This window comes from Sapajus apella, unplaced genomic scaffold, assembly GCF_009761245.1.
Source record: "Sapajus apella isolate SASKATOON/1434 unplaced genomic scaffold, GSC_monkey_1.0 scaffold39, whole genome shotgun sequence".
NCBI lineage: Eukaryota > Metazoa > Chordata > Mammalia > Primates > Cebidae > Sapajus > Sapajus apella.
In genome coordinates this window covers 16,716,207-16,734,131 of record NW_022436979.1, presented here as the reverse complement: position 1 = coordinate 16,734,131, position 17,925 = coordinate 16,716,207, and the positions used below count along the sequence as shown (strand labels likewise).

Here is a 17,925-nt window from a genome sequence, read left to right as displayed (position 1 = left end):
TGAGACAGTGCTTGAAATGAACTTAATTTTACCAAAATTAGTTCATTTCATCACCATTACAGATGACATTTGGTTGTTAGTTACTGATACACAACAAAACCTGGTATATATAGTATATCAATATACATTTATTATTAGAAAACACAAAATTAAAAGCTAATTTAAAAACATAATCATTAATCCTTCATAGAACTTTTAGAAACTTTCAAGGACAGAGAAATAATATCTCTTCCAAAAAGTCACATTTCTTCTGGTCATATAAAAGAGGCTAAGGCAACATGTTGTAGAAACTATTATTTGTATTTGTGTTGAACTAACAATGTACAGTGCACATAAAAATTGGTTCCCAAACTGTGTATGACAGGTGTTCTATTAAAACAGATCAATGACTGTATGTGCTCACTGGACTTTAGAGTGCTTACGCTCCTTTCTGCCCCTCCATCTCACCCACCTGGAAGATGGTGCCTCACAGCCAAAAATACAGGCTTTTTTGACCTCTTGAGAAACACATCATCCAGCTACACAAAGGCAGCTGCAGGCCATCACCAATGGGTAAGCATCAAATGAAACCCTTTGCTACAGTGATATTGTTCCTAAAGATATTACAGAGTACTGCATATAAAAATTTTAAATATAAGAATAGATCTAAAAGAAATAAGATAATAAGGAATAAATTCATTGTGTATTCCCCAAAATCTATAAAAATAATTATTTTTAAGTGAATCACAGTCACAGTAATCCTCTGCCCTAGACTTACTATGTCAGAGATGTGAAAGATTTAAATGCTGTTAAAACAAGAGGTTTTCCCCTTCCAACGGCAAAGAAATCAGGAAACAGAAAGAAGGAAGGGGTTTAGGACTTTTCCCAGCTATGCTGTCTTCTACAGCCACTGATAAGGGCCAACCCCTCTCCAATCCCAGCCTAGAAACCATACTGTGTCAATGCCCAAGTCTTTCTGTGGCAAAAATAAGGAAAGGAGGAGCCCAGTCAGAAGGTGCAGTGGCCATGGAAAGAGGAGCCCAACAGCTCTGATCCCCAGAGGCTCCGAGACCTGTCCTAAAGGACAATCCTCATTCCTCAGCAGGCAGGCACACAGGCACACAGGTCAGACACCCCTTCTCCCTCTCCATCTCCATAAGGACAACCCTATGTACATGTTCCAAATACTAAGACAACCATTTCAGTTAAATATTGGCCACTAAGAAAATGGGGTTTAAAATAAGGAAATTCACTTTGTAAAATGTTTATCCTTTTGTGTGACTAGGTTTTTGGGGACTGCTTTTCTGGTATATTTGCTTTTACCAAAAAGGAAAACTTACTGTTGATGTGATCGATGTAGTAGACACCAATCTGAGGGTCAAACCCTGCTTCCCATCCCCACGGCAGCTCATCCCCAACACAATCAGCAAATGACAAAGGCTTCGTTAACCTACAACAAACCAGAATAGATACACCAGTGATTCTTTCCGTCAAACTGCATATATCAAAATTCAGCACCCTAACCACAAGTTAAGTGTCTAGGTTGCATTTAAAATCTTAAAGAAAAAAAAAAAAAAACAAGGATAAAATACAGAGGTTTATAACCAAAAAAGTAGGATAAGTCATAATACCGTTTTGAAAGTTCACTCCCTAATACTTGGTGATAAATCTATACAATAAATAAATAAAGACATCCAAAATCAGGGAAAACGCCAAGCTGAGAGTCAGGAAGCCTGGGATGTAGCTCTAGCTCTGCAGTGAAACGGATACCCCATTAAAAAGAAAAATGGGTCCCAGGGTTCAAATACTGGTATCAGGAAAATCCTATCAGTAGCTTTGAGACAAGATCTGAATGAGGTTACACCAGTTTCAGACTGAATGCTCCTATATAAATTAACTAAAACACTCAACTGTGAAGTCTACTATAAGTTCTCCTTGAGAGGAAAGACAAATTTTTTGTAAGTATCTTGTACATAACAGTCACCCAACAAAATTTTTAACTGGACCAAATACATAAAGTATTCATTCACATATCAATGTGATCTCATCTTTTGAAATTGCTTTATACCCTCTCTTAAGACCATTTTTTCTTTAAGACGCTTTCTCTGTAGGACTTTTCTCTTTAAAACCAACAAAGAAACTACATAGTTTCCCAAGCAGAGCATAGGTTTCAGACTTAATTACAATAGGTTTTTTTTTTTTTCTCACATCCTTGCATTTTGTTTTTGAGATTCTCCTTGGCTACTGGAGCAGCAATCAGCAGGTTAACACCACAGATGCCTTCCTGGAGTGCGGCCACCATCAGTCAACACATTTTCTAATTTAATGCACTGGCACCACTAGCATGGTTCTTACATAGAAAATCTCCAGGAATCTCTTTTATCCATGCTAATGACTGTCAAAGATCTCATAGTTCAATTGAAATATAGGTCATTTTCAGAATCACATCATTCATCGGAATAACAAAGTACATCACCCACCCTTCAGAATGCTGAAGAATGATATAAAAAGGAGGAAAATTATTTTTTTCCAGGCCTACTCTGCAATAGTCCTCCAAGGACACAAAACACCAATAGATGAAAGGAAGGGTCTACTTTTCTCTCAGCCTTCCCATAGCATGAAATCTCTCTTTCTGGGGATGGCTCCAAAGAAGACACTGGCCTTCCAAACTAGATGAGCAGGCAGAAGCAATAATGAGGGTAACCCGCTCTACCACTGACTCACTGTGAGACCACCTACTGGGCACCTCTTCCTACCTCAGTTTCCTTCTCTTTTGAGTAGTGATTATACCTTTATATACTCTCCCTACAATTTAGCTCCTAAAATTAAACTCAGGATAAGAAGAATTTAACTTGGAAGAGTATCCAAGACATTATAAGTAGCAATAAATGTCAGTGATTATTAACACAAGCATATGTGAATTTTCTCATTTATCCCTCAGCGCAATCAAATCAGGTAGCACAGTACAGAACTGTGGTTCTCAGAATATAGTTTCCAGAACCAGTGCATCAACATCTGGACCTGGTTATAAATACAAATTCTGGTTGGGCACAGTGGCTCATGCTGTAATTACAACACTTTGGGAGGCTGAGGCAGAAGGATGGGTTAAGACCAAGAGTTCAAGACTAGCCTGGGCAACACAGTGAGACCTTCTCTCTACAAAAAAATAAAAAATTAGCCAGGTACGGTGGCTCATGCCTGTAATCTCAGCACTTTGGGAAGCCAAGGTGGGAGCATCATTTGAGCCCAGGAGTTCAACACTGCAGTGAACCATGACTGCACCACTGCATTCCAGCCTGGGCAACAGAGTGAGACCCTATCTCTAGAAAAACTAAAATGATTAAAAAAAAAAAAAAGAAATACAAATTCTTGAGCCCTATTGTGGAGAGAAACTCTAGGTCCCAGCAATGCATGCTTTCCAGGTAATTCTGCTGCACACTAAAGTGTGGGAACGATGGGCTTAGTAGTTAAGAGCTTGAAATTTGGCATCAAAGAGAACTGGGCTCAAATATTTATTCTTCCACTTACTCACTATACAACCTAGAGCAAGTTATTAGCCTTAAAAGCCCCAGTTTCCTATTTTTTTTTAAGGTGGTAAGAAGACAATTAAGTTGAGATGAAAACTAAACAGTATAATGACCATGAAATGGTAAGCTTCAATATATGACAGATGAGTAAAATGAATCTCAAACATGTTAAGCAATGTGCCCAAATATGTCAACTTGCCATGTTTTCTTTGTAAACATGGAGTTTATTTGAACTCAATCTGAGTTCAAATGCAAAAATGTTTATTCTTAGAATTGTGCTCAAATTCTGTCTTACATCAAAAACTGCCCAGGAAAATTGATTTTTCTTTTGACAAAGAATGAGATACCGTATCAAAAATCCCTATACCCTAGGACACCTCCTTGTCTGCATACATGGTCTCTTTGACTACCCCAATAAAGCAACTAGATTAAGAGCTTCTGTGCCAGGACACACTCTGTATCACTGTTTGGTGATTCTCTTTCACTAACTCCTTTATCAATGCTGTCTAAAAGGCACATGCATCCTAAAGAAATGAAGAAGGAGGAAACATGAGAACGTTAAGTTTAAGTGACAAAAGAGAAATATTAGACTAGTATTACCTGGGCACCAATTCAATCTGCTTAAGCATGAGTATGACAGGAATATATTTATTGCTTTTAGAATAAGAACTTATAAAAGCTTCAGAGCATGTGCTATGATTACAAGTTAATAGTAACTTGATTACATTTGGAAATAATCCAGTTTGTTCCACTAACTGATTAGCAGATAAGCATTTATCTGTCACTATTCTAAGACTAGAATTACATCTATAGGTATACATGTAATTGTGAACTCTGAAAAATTCAGAAAATTTCACTCCTAAAATGTTTAATATAAAAGTTTATTTGCAGTGTTACTTCAAATATCAATTTAATACTTTATTTTCTATATATGGATAAATATGTATCTTTTCTCTACACTCTATCAATAAGTAAAACCATTACATACATATTTGCAAATATATAAAATTTTAGAATTAGTTGTTATGCAAATTATAAAATATAAATAGAATAACATTCTCAGATTCCAAACAAATTAAGCACCCAATTACAGGACTATCCTAATAGAAAGAAAATATACTATGATGTACTAAAAAATAACATAAAGCAAAAAGAACAGATGTATTCCAAAATTACAAACAACATACATTAAAACAAATACAGTGAACTGATGTTAATTAACTTTTAAATTTCTTCCTCTCGTTGTACACATGGAATCTCTTACACATTCAAGCTTTCTTTGATGTTAAGTAAGTAACAAATAGAGTTTGTTTTTTGTTGGTTCCCTGCAAAGGAGCAACAACTTGCAACAACAACAACAACAACAACAAATCCTGAAATTAACTAGAGTCTTTATGCTGAATTCCAGAGATTTCTCTTTACTTAAAAAGTCTTCCTTTGCACCATGCCTAATATGAAGAAAATGGTAATTTACTGCAGCACTTTGCTAACGTTTATATACAAAATTTAACTCTGCACCATATTTCCTCTCCTTGTTGGCATTGTATCATTCTTTTACAGTCATTTAATATTTACTGTCAACGCATGGATACCTGTCCTATGACATGAGATGACACACAGTGATATATTTGTTCACATCATAATTACATGATGGTGAATACCGTGTACACGTGTACAAGCACAACTCCAGAAAACCTGACTTCGCGCTAATTGCACTAAATGAATAAGCACTTGAAAAAAACATTTCAGATTACTAAAACTCTTGCCACAATTCAGAAGCTCCCAAATACATAGTTTAGCACAAACGTTAAAAGTCTTAACAGTTATTTTTACTTTGTAGCATCTGTTGTTCTCATGGTTTAGCTCACATAAAACAGTGCTCATATTGTCAGCTGCCTATGATTACTATAGAATCTGCTCACAGAAACATCACTGACTTGCTCTAAGAGAACAGGGAGGAAGTAAAGATGTGTTTCACTATTTGAATTTTAAAGCAAAGATAAAGTACTAGAAATCTTTCTATAGTCCTAAAAGAATCTTCATTTATAATGATGTCAATTATTTTCCTCAAAACAAATTTTTTTTTTTTGAGACAGAGTCTCGCTCTGTCGAACAGGCTAGAGTGCAGTGGCGCGATCTCAGCTCACTACAACCTCCACCTCCCTAGTTCAAGCAAGTGATCCTGAGATCACTTTTGGATTACAGGTGCACACTACCACGCCCAGCTAATTTTTTTGTATTTTTAGTAGAGACTGGATTTCACCATGTTGGGCAAACTGGTCTCAAACTCCTGACCTCAGGCAATCCGCCTGCCTTGGCCTCCCAAAGTGCTGGCCTGAGCTACCATGCCAGGCCAACAACTTCTATCTATTACTAGATAGGGAAACTACCAACACAAAGAAACAAACAAAAGAGAATAATAGGAAAGAGTGGATGGAAGCAACTAGAAAAAAATGGCTTTAAGAAAAATTCTACAAACTGCTTCAGAAAATAGTAATGAGATTACTTCCATGTCTGTGAGGAAATTAGCTTAAATTATTAGAGAAGTCATATTAGACAGAATTTCCAGAAAATAAAGATTAGATATTAGAACAGGTCACAATGGGCCAGGTACGGTGGCTAACACCTGTAATCCCAGCAATCTGAGAGGCCGAGACAGGCAGATCACTTGAGGTCACAAGTTCGAGACCAGCCTGCCAACATGGTGAAACCCCATCTCCACTAAAATTATAAAAACTAGCCAGGTGTGGTGGTAGGCACCTGTAATCCCAGCTACTCAGGAGGCTGAGGCAGGAGAAGTGCTTGAACCTGGGAGGCAGAGGTTGCAGTGACCCAAGATCGTGCCGCGGCACTGCAGCCTGGGCAACAGAGCTAGACTGTCTCAAAAACAAAACCAAACAAAACAAAACGCACAAGTCACAATGGGGAGAATCATCTCTTCCCGAAATCATTTTTAGCTAAAGACAAGAAAAATAGACTGGGCAACATCTGGAAGCTCCAATCTAGCCTCACTCCCATATGCTTCCTGCCATGAGCCCTTTTAGGTGTCTGGAAACTTATATTACTGTTTATTAAAACAGTTACTCAGTATCTTGAATATCATTTTATGACATACTGATTTTTTCAGAAAGGAAAGAAACTAATTTTATTAGTTGTCTATTATGTTCCAAGAATTATGCAAGGTTGTTTCATATGTTATCTCATTTAACCCTAACAACAATCCTTCAAAATGGGTTTTGCTATTCCCATTTTTTACAGATTGAATTCTGTATATGACACAGCCAAAATTTTGTGTTTTATGGGAAACCTAAAACACATGTCACAGAGTCCTGTGTTTCGGACCCTGTGTGCATAGGGGGATATAACAAGGACTTGGTCCTTGCCCTAGAGAGCCAACGTGAGGACAGCCAGGCAGATAACTAACTTGTCACACTAGGACTTGGCCAGGAAGGCCCTTAGCCTGGTGCAACGGGTTAGGAAGGAGACTGCTGCTCCAGCATTTAAACGATTCACCCAGTGCTATAGAGCTGGCAAGAAACATAACTAGGCAGCCTAGCCAGGATCATTTCTTCAGATTAGCTCATGTCGTCTTTGTACCTGCTTGGGTCCTCAGATAATTCTCCCCTATATTGGATCTAGGTCTGGTCCTCCTACAGCTGGCATGAGTTTTGTCACCTGGTACCAAAGAGAACTAGTTTGCTACCTCCTCCACATCATAGACTTTCAAATATTTGAACACAACTATCTTGTCTCCCAGGGCTGCTCCCCCAGACACACACATCCCACTCCTCTCTGCACGTCTCATATCTCTCCTCCACTCCAGCCTGCCAGTCTCCTGCCGTCACCCCTGCCGCTCCTCTCTACTCTGCAGTCTCATTCCACCTCTTACCATCTGAGACTTATCTCTTCTCATATGGTTAATTTTTTCTCCTTCAATCTATAAATATATTCAATCCCCTCTCCCCTAAAAAAGCCTTTCCTCGGCCAGGCACGATGGCTCACGCCTGTAATCCCAGCACTTTGGGAGGCCGAGGTGGGCGGATCACAAGGTCAGGAGTTCAAGACCAGACTGGCCAACATGGTGAAACCCCTTTTCTACTCAAAAATACAAAAATTAGCTGGGCATTGGTGGCTTGTGCCTGTAATCCCAGCTACTCGGGAGGCTGAGGTAGGAGAATTGTTTGAACCAGGACCCAGGAGGCAGAGGTTGCAGTGAGCCGAGATCATGCCACTGCACTCCAGCCTGGGCTACAGAGCGAGAGAGACTCCATCTCAAACAAAACAAAACAAAAAAGCCTTTCCTCAAACCCTTTGACTCTTCTTTTGCCATTCACTTACTAACCATTCCTAACCATTCCCTCATCCTAGCCTAGAGGCTTTAAAACAGGAGGACTTTAGGAGGCCCTATCATAGAATTTCCCCTCTGCCACCTAACACTTAATTCTATAGTTACTTCATGAATACACTTTTGAAAGACAATATCTGTGGGTGATTTGCCTTTGAAAGGGCACATGGTTCATGCTGTTGGGTTGTGAGATCCAGATATATTATTTGCAAAAGCTTCAATGCTTACCATATTCTATGTTAAAGAAAAAGTCAAATTTTACATACAGCAATTATACTAATAATATAAAACACTTACTGAATGCTTATCATGTACCACACGTTATAATATACATAAATGTGTGAGTTAAATCCTCATAAAACTCTGCAAAGTAGATATACTTCTTCCTTTTGAATAGCCTGCGCAGAAAAAAAAAAAAACACTCCTCTTCAAATAAGCCCGTGTTTGGGTCACGCACACTTCTCTCTCCAGTCAACATCTCTGCCGTATTGGCCTTCACAATAAAAAGCTTCATAATGTTGGCTCTGAAGCAGTAAAAAATAAAGTCTAGACACAAATAAAAGGAAACATAGCTCATGAAAAGCAAGGCCAAAAAAACTGAAAAAGTACAAATAAAAGGAAAAATATACATCATGGGTATGGGCCTCTTAAATTACTTCAGTATTTGGCCAAAGATCAAAAGCAGCTTTTGAAAAATACTTTCCTCTTTTTAACATAATTTTTAAACTGAATAGCAGTTTCTAGGTAAAACTATATGATTTATGCTTTCTTAAATAGGAGGTTTTAACATGATTTCAACTTAATTGTTCATATTGTCTGACTACTTAAGCTAAAAAAATGTGGTGCTAATGAGACCAACATTGTGGATTACAACTCCCACAAGGGCTGTTTGTTTATCATAGAATCAACCTAAGAATCTTGGTTTACAGTAGCAGTTCTGACAACTACATGTGCCTCCAATCTGACTCAACTGAAAGGCTTGTAAAAACACAGACTGCTGGGGTCACCCTCAAAGTTTCTGACTCAGTAGATATGGGAAGGACCTGAGGATTTACATCTCTAAGTTCTGAGGCAATACTCATCAGTAAACTTCAGGGACCAGAAGTTCACTTTGACTGCTATTGTTTAAAAGGCATAAATTAGGTTGAATCCCTTATCCAGCCAGGTGATGGAAAAATGGAAAACAAGCTAAAAACAAACCTGGAGGCAAAAGGCTGTATTTTAGAAGTACCTCTGTTACGAAAACGATGAAATATTTAAACAGAATTAATAGCTTAACAGTACTCAAATTTGGAATAGGACACTTCACTTAATTTTATGTAAACATTTCCTTTCTTCAAAGGATACTTAACTAATTTGAAAATAACTTCAAGAGTACGGCTTTCTTTTTCCTTCATTTTCTCACTTACAAATATTAACAGTACTCATCATCATTAGTTATTATGGAAATACAAATCAAACCACAGTCAAGTACCAGTTCACACCCACTATCATGGCTATCATTAAAAAAAACATATACATAAGACACAAGTGTTGACAAGGATGTGGAGAAATGGGAACTCTGTACATTGTGGGTGGGAACGTAAAATGGTGCAGCCTCTGTAGAAAATGGTTTTGCAATTCCTCAAAAAGTTAAAATGGAATTACCATATGATCTCACAATACCACTCCTAGGTCTACTTCTAAAGGAAGTTAAAATAGGTACTTGAATAAGTACATGTGTGTGCATGATCACAGCTGCATTATTCATAACAGCCAAAAGGTGGAAACAGCCCAAATTCCCATCAACAGGTGAACGCATAAAAAATTGTGGTATATACAGGAAATGGAATATTAGCCGTAAAAAGCAACGAAGTACTTATACATGCTATAACGTGGATGAACCTCCAAAACATTATGCTAAGTGAAAGAAGCCAGGCACAAAAGGTCACATGTTATATGATTCCAATATATGAAATATCTAGTTCACGAATCGATAAAAACAGAAAGTAGATTAACGGTTGCCTGGTGACAAGGAGAGGGGCAAATAGAAACTGCTTACTGGGTACCTTGCAGGAGTGGTGAAAATGTCCTGAAACTAAACGTAGGGGCTGGTTCCACAACACTGTGAATGTACTTAATGAATTGATCATTTTTAAACGGTTAATTTACATTAGGTAAATTTCACTTCAATACGTTGTTTTAAAAAGGAGTAACACATATATAATAATGCCAAGAATCTAAGTGAATAAAGTATTTTCACAAAAGATAATAAAAGCATGGGAAAATGTTAAACATCACTAATAATAAAAAGAAATGCCAAATACAATAAAATAATGAGGCTAAAATTTAAGCCTATTAAAGTATCAAGTTTTGTTTGTTTTTATAGACAGGGTCTTACTGTGCCGCCCAGGCTGGAGTGCAGTGGGACAATCATGGCTCAGCTCACTGCAGCCTCAATCTCGAGGGCTGAAGCCATCCTCCCACCTCAGCCACCCAGGGAGCTGGAACTACAGGTGCACACCAACACACTTGGCTAAATTTATTAGTTTTTCCTTTGCAGGAAAAAAGGGAGGTCTAATGCCAAGGGTGATCTCAAACTCCTGAGCTCAGGTGATCTGACCTCCTTGGCCTCCCAAAGTGCTGAGATTACAGGTTTGAGCCACTGCTTCCCGCTGTGCTGCTTTGTCTTAGTGATGAAACTCACTCTGGTGAGGATGTGGGGCATCAGCTACTTTCATTTATTGCTGGTGACTTTGTAACTCGATACACTCCTTTTAAGAAACAATTTGGCAGTGTTAAAAATCCATTAAAATGTTGATTCCGGGTAGGGGAAGGGAGAGCTTTAGGGGAAACAGTGATGGATTGATAGGTGCAGCAAGCCACCATGGCACACATTTACCTATGTAACAAACCTGCACATTACTGCACACATACCCCAGAACTTCAAATGAATATTTAAATTTTTTTAAATGTTGATTCCATTTAACCTAGAAATGCTATTCTCAATTATGCTGCATGAACCTTATCCCACCTCCACAGAGATCAGCTGCCACATAAGGCATGTCACTACAGTGGACTCAGCCTCCAGCCCAAACTATGAGCTTCTCAAAGGCAGGGACCTACCTTCTTCTCACTCTCTAGCACAATGCCTAATTCCTACCTCATATATAGTCAATACATAATAAATGTTTAATGGAAGAAAGAGTATAAAGGAAGGTAGAAAGAAAATGTCAACTATATCATGAAAAGGTTGTAATTTATTCTTTCAAAAATTTTCTATTTATACAGAAGTAATAGTATATACAATTATTCAAATAACAACATGAAGCTGGTATTAAGGTGTTAGTTGATACCTACGTTTCCTGACAATGGAACAAGATACGAGAAAACCTTTCAATAACTGCATCAAAACACTTTTTTGTTTTTTATTGCATCTATTTGATTCTTCTCTCTTTTCTTTCTTATTAATCTGGCTAGCAGTCTATTTTGTTGATCTTTTCCAGATTCCTGGATTTACTGATTTTTTTGAAGGGTTTTTTGTGTCTCTGTCTCCTACAGTTCTGCTCTGATCTTAGTTATTTTTTGTCTTCTGCTAGCTTTTGAATATTTTTGATATTGCTCCTCTAGCTCTTCCAATTGTGACGATGTTGATTTTGGATCTTTTCTTGCTTCTCATGTGGGCATTTGTTGCTACAAATTTTCCTCTAGACACTGCTTTAAATGTGTTGCAGAGATTCTGGTACGTTGTGTCTTGGTTCTCATTGGTTTCGAAGAACATCTTTATTTCTGCCTTCATTTCATTGTTTACCCAGTCAACATTCAGGAGCCAGTTGTTCAGTTTCCATAAAACTATGCAGTTCTGAATTAGTTTATTAATGCTGAGTTCGAATTTGATTGCATTGTAGTCTGACAGACTGTTTGCTATGATTTCCATTCTTTTGCATTTGCTCAGGAGTGATTTACTTCCAATTATGTGGTCAATTTTAGAGTAGGTGGGATGTGGTGCTGAGAAGAATACATATTCGGTGGATTTGGTCTGGAGAGTTCTGTAGATGTCTATTAGGTTTGCTTGGTCCAGATCTGAGTTCAAGTCCTGGATATCCTTGTTGGCTTTCTGTCTCGTTGATCTAATATTGACATTGGAGTGTTAAAGTCTCCCATTATTATTGTGTGGTGTCTAAGTCTCTCACTATTATTGTGTGGGAGTCTAAGTCTCTTTGTAGGTCATTAAGAACTTGCTTTATGTATCTGGGTGCTCCCGTATTGGCTGCGTATATATTTAGGATCGTTAGCTCTTGTTGCATTGATCCTTTTACCATTATGTAATGCACTTCTTTGTCTCTTTTGATCTTTGTTGGTTTAAAGTCTGTTTTCTCAGAGACTAGGACTGTAACTCCTGCTTTTTTTTTGCTCTCCATTTGCTTGGTAAATCTTCCTCCATCCCTTTATTTTGAGCCTATGTGTGTCCTCACACAGGTTTCATGAATATGGCACAATGATGGATCTGGACTTTTTATCCAATTTGCCAGTCTGTGTCTTTTGATTAGGGCATTTAGCCCATTTACATTTAAGGTTAATATTGTTCTATGTGAATTTGATCCTGCCATTTTGATGCTAGCTGGCTGTTTTGCCCGTTAGTTGACGTAGTTTCTTCATTGTGTTGATGGTCTTTACCATTTGGTACATTTTTGAAGTGGCTGGTACTGGTTGTTCCTTTGCATGTTTAGTGCTGCTTTCAGGAACTCTCATAAGGCAGGCCTGGTGGTGACAAAATCTCTCAGCAATTGCTTGTTCATAAAAAAATTTTATTTCTCTTTCACTTATGAAGCTTAGTTTGGTTGGATATGAAATTCTAGGTTGAAAGTTCTTTTCTTTAAGGATATTGAATATTGACCCCCACACTCTTCTGGCTTGTAGGGTTTCTGCTGAGAGATCTGCTGTGAGTCTGATAGGCTTCCCTTTGTGGGTAACCTGACCTTTCTCTCTGGCTGCGCTTAGCATTTTTTCCTTCATTTCAACCCTGGTGAATCTGAAATTATGTGCCTTGGGGTTGCTGTTCTTGAGGAGTATATTTGTGGTGTTCTCTATATTCCTAGACTTGAATATTGGCCTGCCTTGCTAGGTTTGGGAAGTTCTCCTGGATAATATCCTGAAGAGTGTTTTCCAGCTTGGATTCATTCTCTCCATTACATTCAGGTACACCTATCAAATGTAGATTAGGTCTTTTCACATAATCCCATATTTCTTGGAGGCTTTGTTCATTTCTTTTCACTCTTTCTTCTCTAATCTTGCCTTCTCATTTTATTTCATTGAGTTGATTTTCAATTTTTGATATCCTTTCTTCTGCTTGGTGGATTCAGCTACTGACACTTGTGTATGCTTCACAAAGTTCTCGTGTTGTATTTTTCAGCTCCATCAAGTTGTTTATATTCTTCTCTAAGCTGACTATTCTTGCTAGCATTTAGTCAGACCTTTTTGCAAGGTTCTTAGTTTCTTTGCATTGGGTTAGAAGATGTTCTTTCAGCTCTGAGAAGTTTGTTATTACCCACCTTCTGAAGCCTGTTTCCGTCAATTCATCAGACTCTTTCTCCATCCAGCTTTGATCCCTTGCTGGTGAGGAGCTGTGATCCCTTGGAGGAGAAGAGGCGTTCTGGTTTTGGGTGTTTTCATCCTTTTTGCAATAGTTTCTTCCCATCTTTGTGGATTCATCTACCTATGGTCTTTGTAGCTGGTGACTTTTGGATGGGGTCTCTGAGTGGATGTCCCTTTTGTTGATGTTGAAGTTATTTCTTTCTGTTTCTTAGTTTTCCTTCTAACAGTCAGGCCCCTCTGCTGCAAGACTGCTGGAGGTCCATTACAGAGCCTGCTTGCCTGGGGATCACCTGCAAGGGCTGCAGAACAGTAAGGGTTGCTGCCAGTTTCTTCTTCTGGTATCTTTGTCCCAGAAGGATACCCGCCAGATGTCAGCCTGAGCTCTCCTTTATGAGGTGTCTCTTTGGATATATGGGGGTCGAGGAACTGCTTGAGGAGATAGTCTGTCCCTTATAGGAGCTCAAGTGCTGTGCTGGGAGATCCATTGCTCCATTCAGAGCTGCTGGGCAGGTACGTTTAAGTCTGCTGCAGTGGAACTCATAACTGCCTCTTTTCCCAGGTCCTCTGTCCTGGGAATGTAGGGCTTTATTTATAAGTTCCTGATGTGCTGCTGCCTTTTTTCAGAGACGCCCTGCCCAGCAAGGAGGCAGTCTAGTCACAGTCTGCCAGCAGAGGCGTTGCTGAGCTGCCACGGGCTCTGCCCAGCTGCTGTGTAAACTTCCTTGAAGTTTGGTTTACAGAAGTACAGTTAGGGCTGCCTCTGTAATGGCGGTCTGCCTTGGTAATAGTGGACTGCCTCGGTAATGGCGGACTACCTCAGTAGTGGTAGATGCCCTTCCCCACACAGAGCTGGACCATCCCAAGTCCAGCTGCACTTGCTGCAAAACTCTCAATCCAGGGCATTTCGGATTGCTGGTCTTTGTGGGGGTGGGGCCTGTCATGCCAAATCACCTGGCTCCCTGTTTCAACCCCCTCTTTTTCAGCTGGGGATGGGCAGGTCAGAATGAGCAGCTCTGACTCCCAGGTGTTCCAGGCATCAGTTGAAACAGCTGCCCAGATTTGTGTGTGTTTTTGTGTGGAAACCCACGGCATCTCCAGAAAGAGCCGTGCTGGAAACCAGTGGCGCTTTTCAGCCCAGGAATCTCCTGGTCTGTGGACAGTAAAAACTTGTCTGGAAATGCGGTGATCACTCACCCTTTGCATTGTTCTCACTGGGAACTGCACTCCAGAGCTGTTCCTATTTGGTCATCTTGGATCTCCTCAATAAATTTTAATGTTTTATAATGGATGTGTATATTTTATGGTAGTAAATAATAAAAACAGTCTAGTATCTACATATATTTTATGCATTCTTGCCATACCTTTTCCTTAATTTTTTTCAATGTTTATAGGCTATGTAGTTCATGTAAGTTTTTTCAAATTGTGGAAAAACTCCCTCCCCCCGACCCAAGCAGCCACTCATCTACTTCCTGTCCCTACAGATTTGCCCTTTCTGGAATTGCATATAAATAAAAACATATAATTTGTGGTTTCTTATGTCTAGCTTCTATCATTTGGCATAATGTTTTTGAGATATATAATGTTATTATACAGCATGCATTAAGAATTCATTCTTGTTATTGCTGAATAGTATTCCATTGCTCAGATATCACATTTTGTTTATCCATTTACCAGTTTACAGATATATGGATTGTTTCCACTTCTAGCTAATATGAATGATGTTGCTATAAATGTTTGAATCTCAGGTTAGCTTTTGAGAGGCAAAAAAACAAAACAAAAAGAAAAAATGGACTTCAAGTTTGGTGGGACTGGCCAGGTTTCAGGACATCACTGGCATGAGTTACAGGCACAGTATACTACAAATACTAAACATCTAAGAAGAAAGAAATGTCAGCTAGTACCAACAAGATACCCTCATGAATACAAGGAAATCATGAGACAAGATGGCAAAGTGTAGAAGTACTACTTCACAGCTCAGAAACAGGACATCTGCATTGCAGATGCCTATGACACCAACTACTGAAAAATCTATCCATAGAATCCCAGGAGAGATCAAGGAGAAGCCCATTGGCCTGATATACAGGTGGTAAAAACATGCTTTCATATGAGCAATTCCCTCCACCTGGAGCATCTTCTCTCCCTCCACTTTTCCACCATCCTGTCTCTTTTTACAGTTTCACCCTTAAACAGTTGTTTTCTAAGATTCAATGTCCTTAAATATTAATTCAAACATCATCTTCTTGGGGAAGACATCATGTTCCCAAAGCTGTCACTACTTAGTGACATTGTTAAGCTTTGGAAATATTTTCCCATTTAAATATTTCACAGTTTCCATTTTTTAGTTGACTTTACTGTTCAGTTCACCGAGTTCCTAGTGGTTTTTTCATCTCTGTATGCCAAGCACATACATGGTACATGGCGCTCAATGTTCGCTAGAGAAAACAGTGAGTGAGTGATTTCCAGGCAGACATTTCCTTAGAGGTCCAGATTTATCAGAGAACATCTCCCAGATCATTCTATATTAGGGTATCTAATGGTCATATCAAACAACTCATAAAAAACAACTTTTAATTTTCCCCGCATGACCACTTCCCCAGTCCCATTCCTCCTCCAAATGACCTCAGTTTGGAAAATGGCACCATCATCAACCGAGATGCTCACATCACAACCAGGGAGGCAGTCATCCTTGATGCTTCCCTCCCCATCAACATCCTGCAGGCTCACCCTCCGGAACACAGCCCCATTTACAACTTTTTCTCTCCACCACCACCTCTCTAATCCAACCTATTAGCACCTCTTGCCTGGATTAACTTCCTAACTAGTTGTTACATTTGTACTCTCATCCTTCTATAACCCATTCTCTACACAGCAGCTAGTAGTCTTTTGAAAATAGTTTTTAAAATCTTACTTTTAAGATTTTCATTAAAAAATGCATGAATATACCCTCCTTGTAAAATATTAAAATACCACAGATAATGCTAGATCTCTTTGACTACCAGCTCCCATTCCAGTTCTCACACTCCTCTCTTTAAAAGCAGTATATGTTCTTCCAGACCTTTCTCTACATACAGCCTAGAAAATACCATATACTATGTGCATCATTCTGAGGTTTACTTTTTTCATTCAACAATTTATGAGACTTTTCATGTTGCTATCTCATTTTTTATATTTTATGTCATGGGAGCATCTTTTATAATAAGCTTAGACCACAGTTTAGCCTTTACAGTACTGTCTGGTACTGATGATGGACATTTTAATTGTATCCAGAACACTGTACTGAATATCCTTGAATGAGCCCTAAGTTAGATACTGACAAGTATTTTACTCAGACACAGATTCATAAAGTTAACCTCCGAAGCACTGCCAGCTATGCAGCTTCTGCAGTAAGGGGACTTGGAGTCATGGTGCCTCAGCCTTACTTGTAGACTTTAGGGTCTTGTTCTGTTGCCCAGGCTGGAGTGGAGTGGCATAATAATAGCTCACTGCAGCTTCGAACTCCTAGGTTCAAGTGATCCTCCTGCTTCAGCTTCAAGAGTAAGCTAGGACTTATAGGTATGTGCCACTATGCCTGGCTAATTTTTTTTATTTTTTATTTTTTTTGGTAGAAATGGGGTCTCACTGTGTTGCCCAGGCTGGTCTCAAACTCCTGGGCTCAAGTGATCCTCCCACACTGGCATCCCAAAGAGCTGAAATTATAGGCATGAGCCACTTTGGCCCTGATTTTAACTTTTTTATAGTCTACAGCAAATGTTACATTTAGAGACAAAAAAATCAATGAATTTTGCAATAAATTTCAAAATGTTCATAACGTGAACTTGGTGTTGTTTCAGTATATCTCAACTCTTAATCTTGCCTGGATAAATGCAAGAAGAAAGTATGTTGGTTTGCCCACATGAACATTGTGTTTCTGTGGGATTTAACTGAACAAATGTCCTAATGCTATAGTGAGGTGCTTAGTAGGGCCTAATCCTTAACTAAGAGATTGCTACATAATTGACCTAAATGGAGTTTCCTAGCCTTGACTCTCAGTGATCTTCCAGCGTCCCAAGGTGAAGAAGAAATTCAGTTATGCACAGGCCTTCCAGAATGTGACAATCATGGAGGCGTCGGGACAGATTACCATACAATTAAAACAAGTCTAACTGCTTCCCAAAAAAGTTTTGAGAAAGTAAATGAGTCAGTCAATCTCGGTGCACCTGTAGCTTCTCGGGCCAGAGAAAAAGCACATGCTGGAATATTTAACATTTCGAAGATGACTATTTATAGACAACCAAAAAATGTACACACATGTTCATAAGTGTTACTCTGATTTTTTTCCTAACACCTTCTAAGGCTTTTTAAACTTAGATTCAATTTTTCTTACAGACTGTTTCTACAAAAAGTTCACCTTTTTATATACATTGTCTTTATTAAGAAGAGAAAACATCCTTTCTTAATTATTCTTGAACCTTGTTAAACACCAAAGTAGCATAATAAACATTTAAAGCTTCTGACCAAAGG

The 17,925-nt window shown here is 38.7% G+C and overlaps 1 protein-coding gene across 6 annotated transcripts in view; it reads right to left on the bottom strand.

Annotated features, from left to right (window-relative positions):
- WWC2 (WW and C2 domain containing 2) overlaps window positions 1-17,925 on the bottom strand; it is a 210,803-nt gene that overhangs the window by 112,762 nt on the left and 80,116 nt on the right. For 2 of the 6 annotated variants that reach the window (XM_032298717.1, XM_032298720.1), the window contains exon 2: window positions 1,320-1,429. The exons of 1 other annotated variant lie outside the window; for it this stretch is intronic. In XM_032298717.1, the coding sequence (XP_032154608.1) occupies window positions 1,320-1,429 (110 nt within the window). Of the gene's footprint in view, window positions 1-1,319; window positions 1,430-8,148; window positions 10,178-17,266; window positions 17,278-17,925 lie in introns of those variants that run through there. 3 more of the 6 variants (XM_032298722.1, XM_032298721.1, XM_032298718.1) reach the window with 3 other exon arrangements.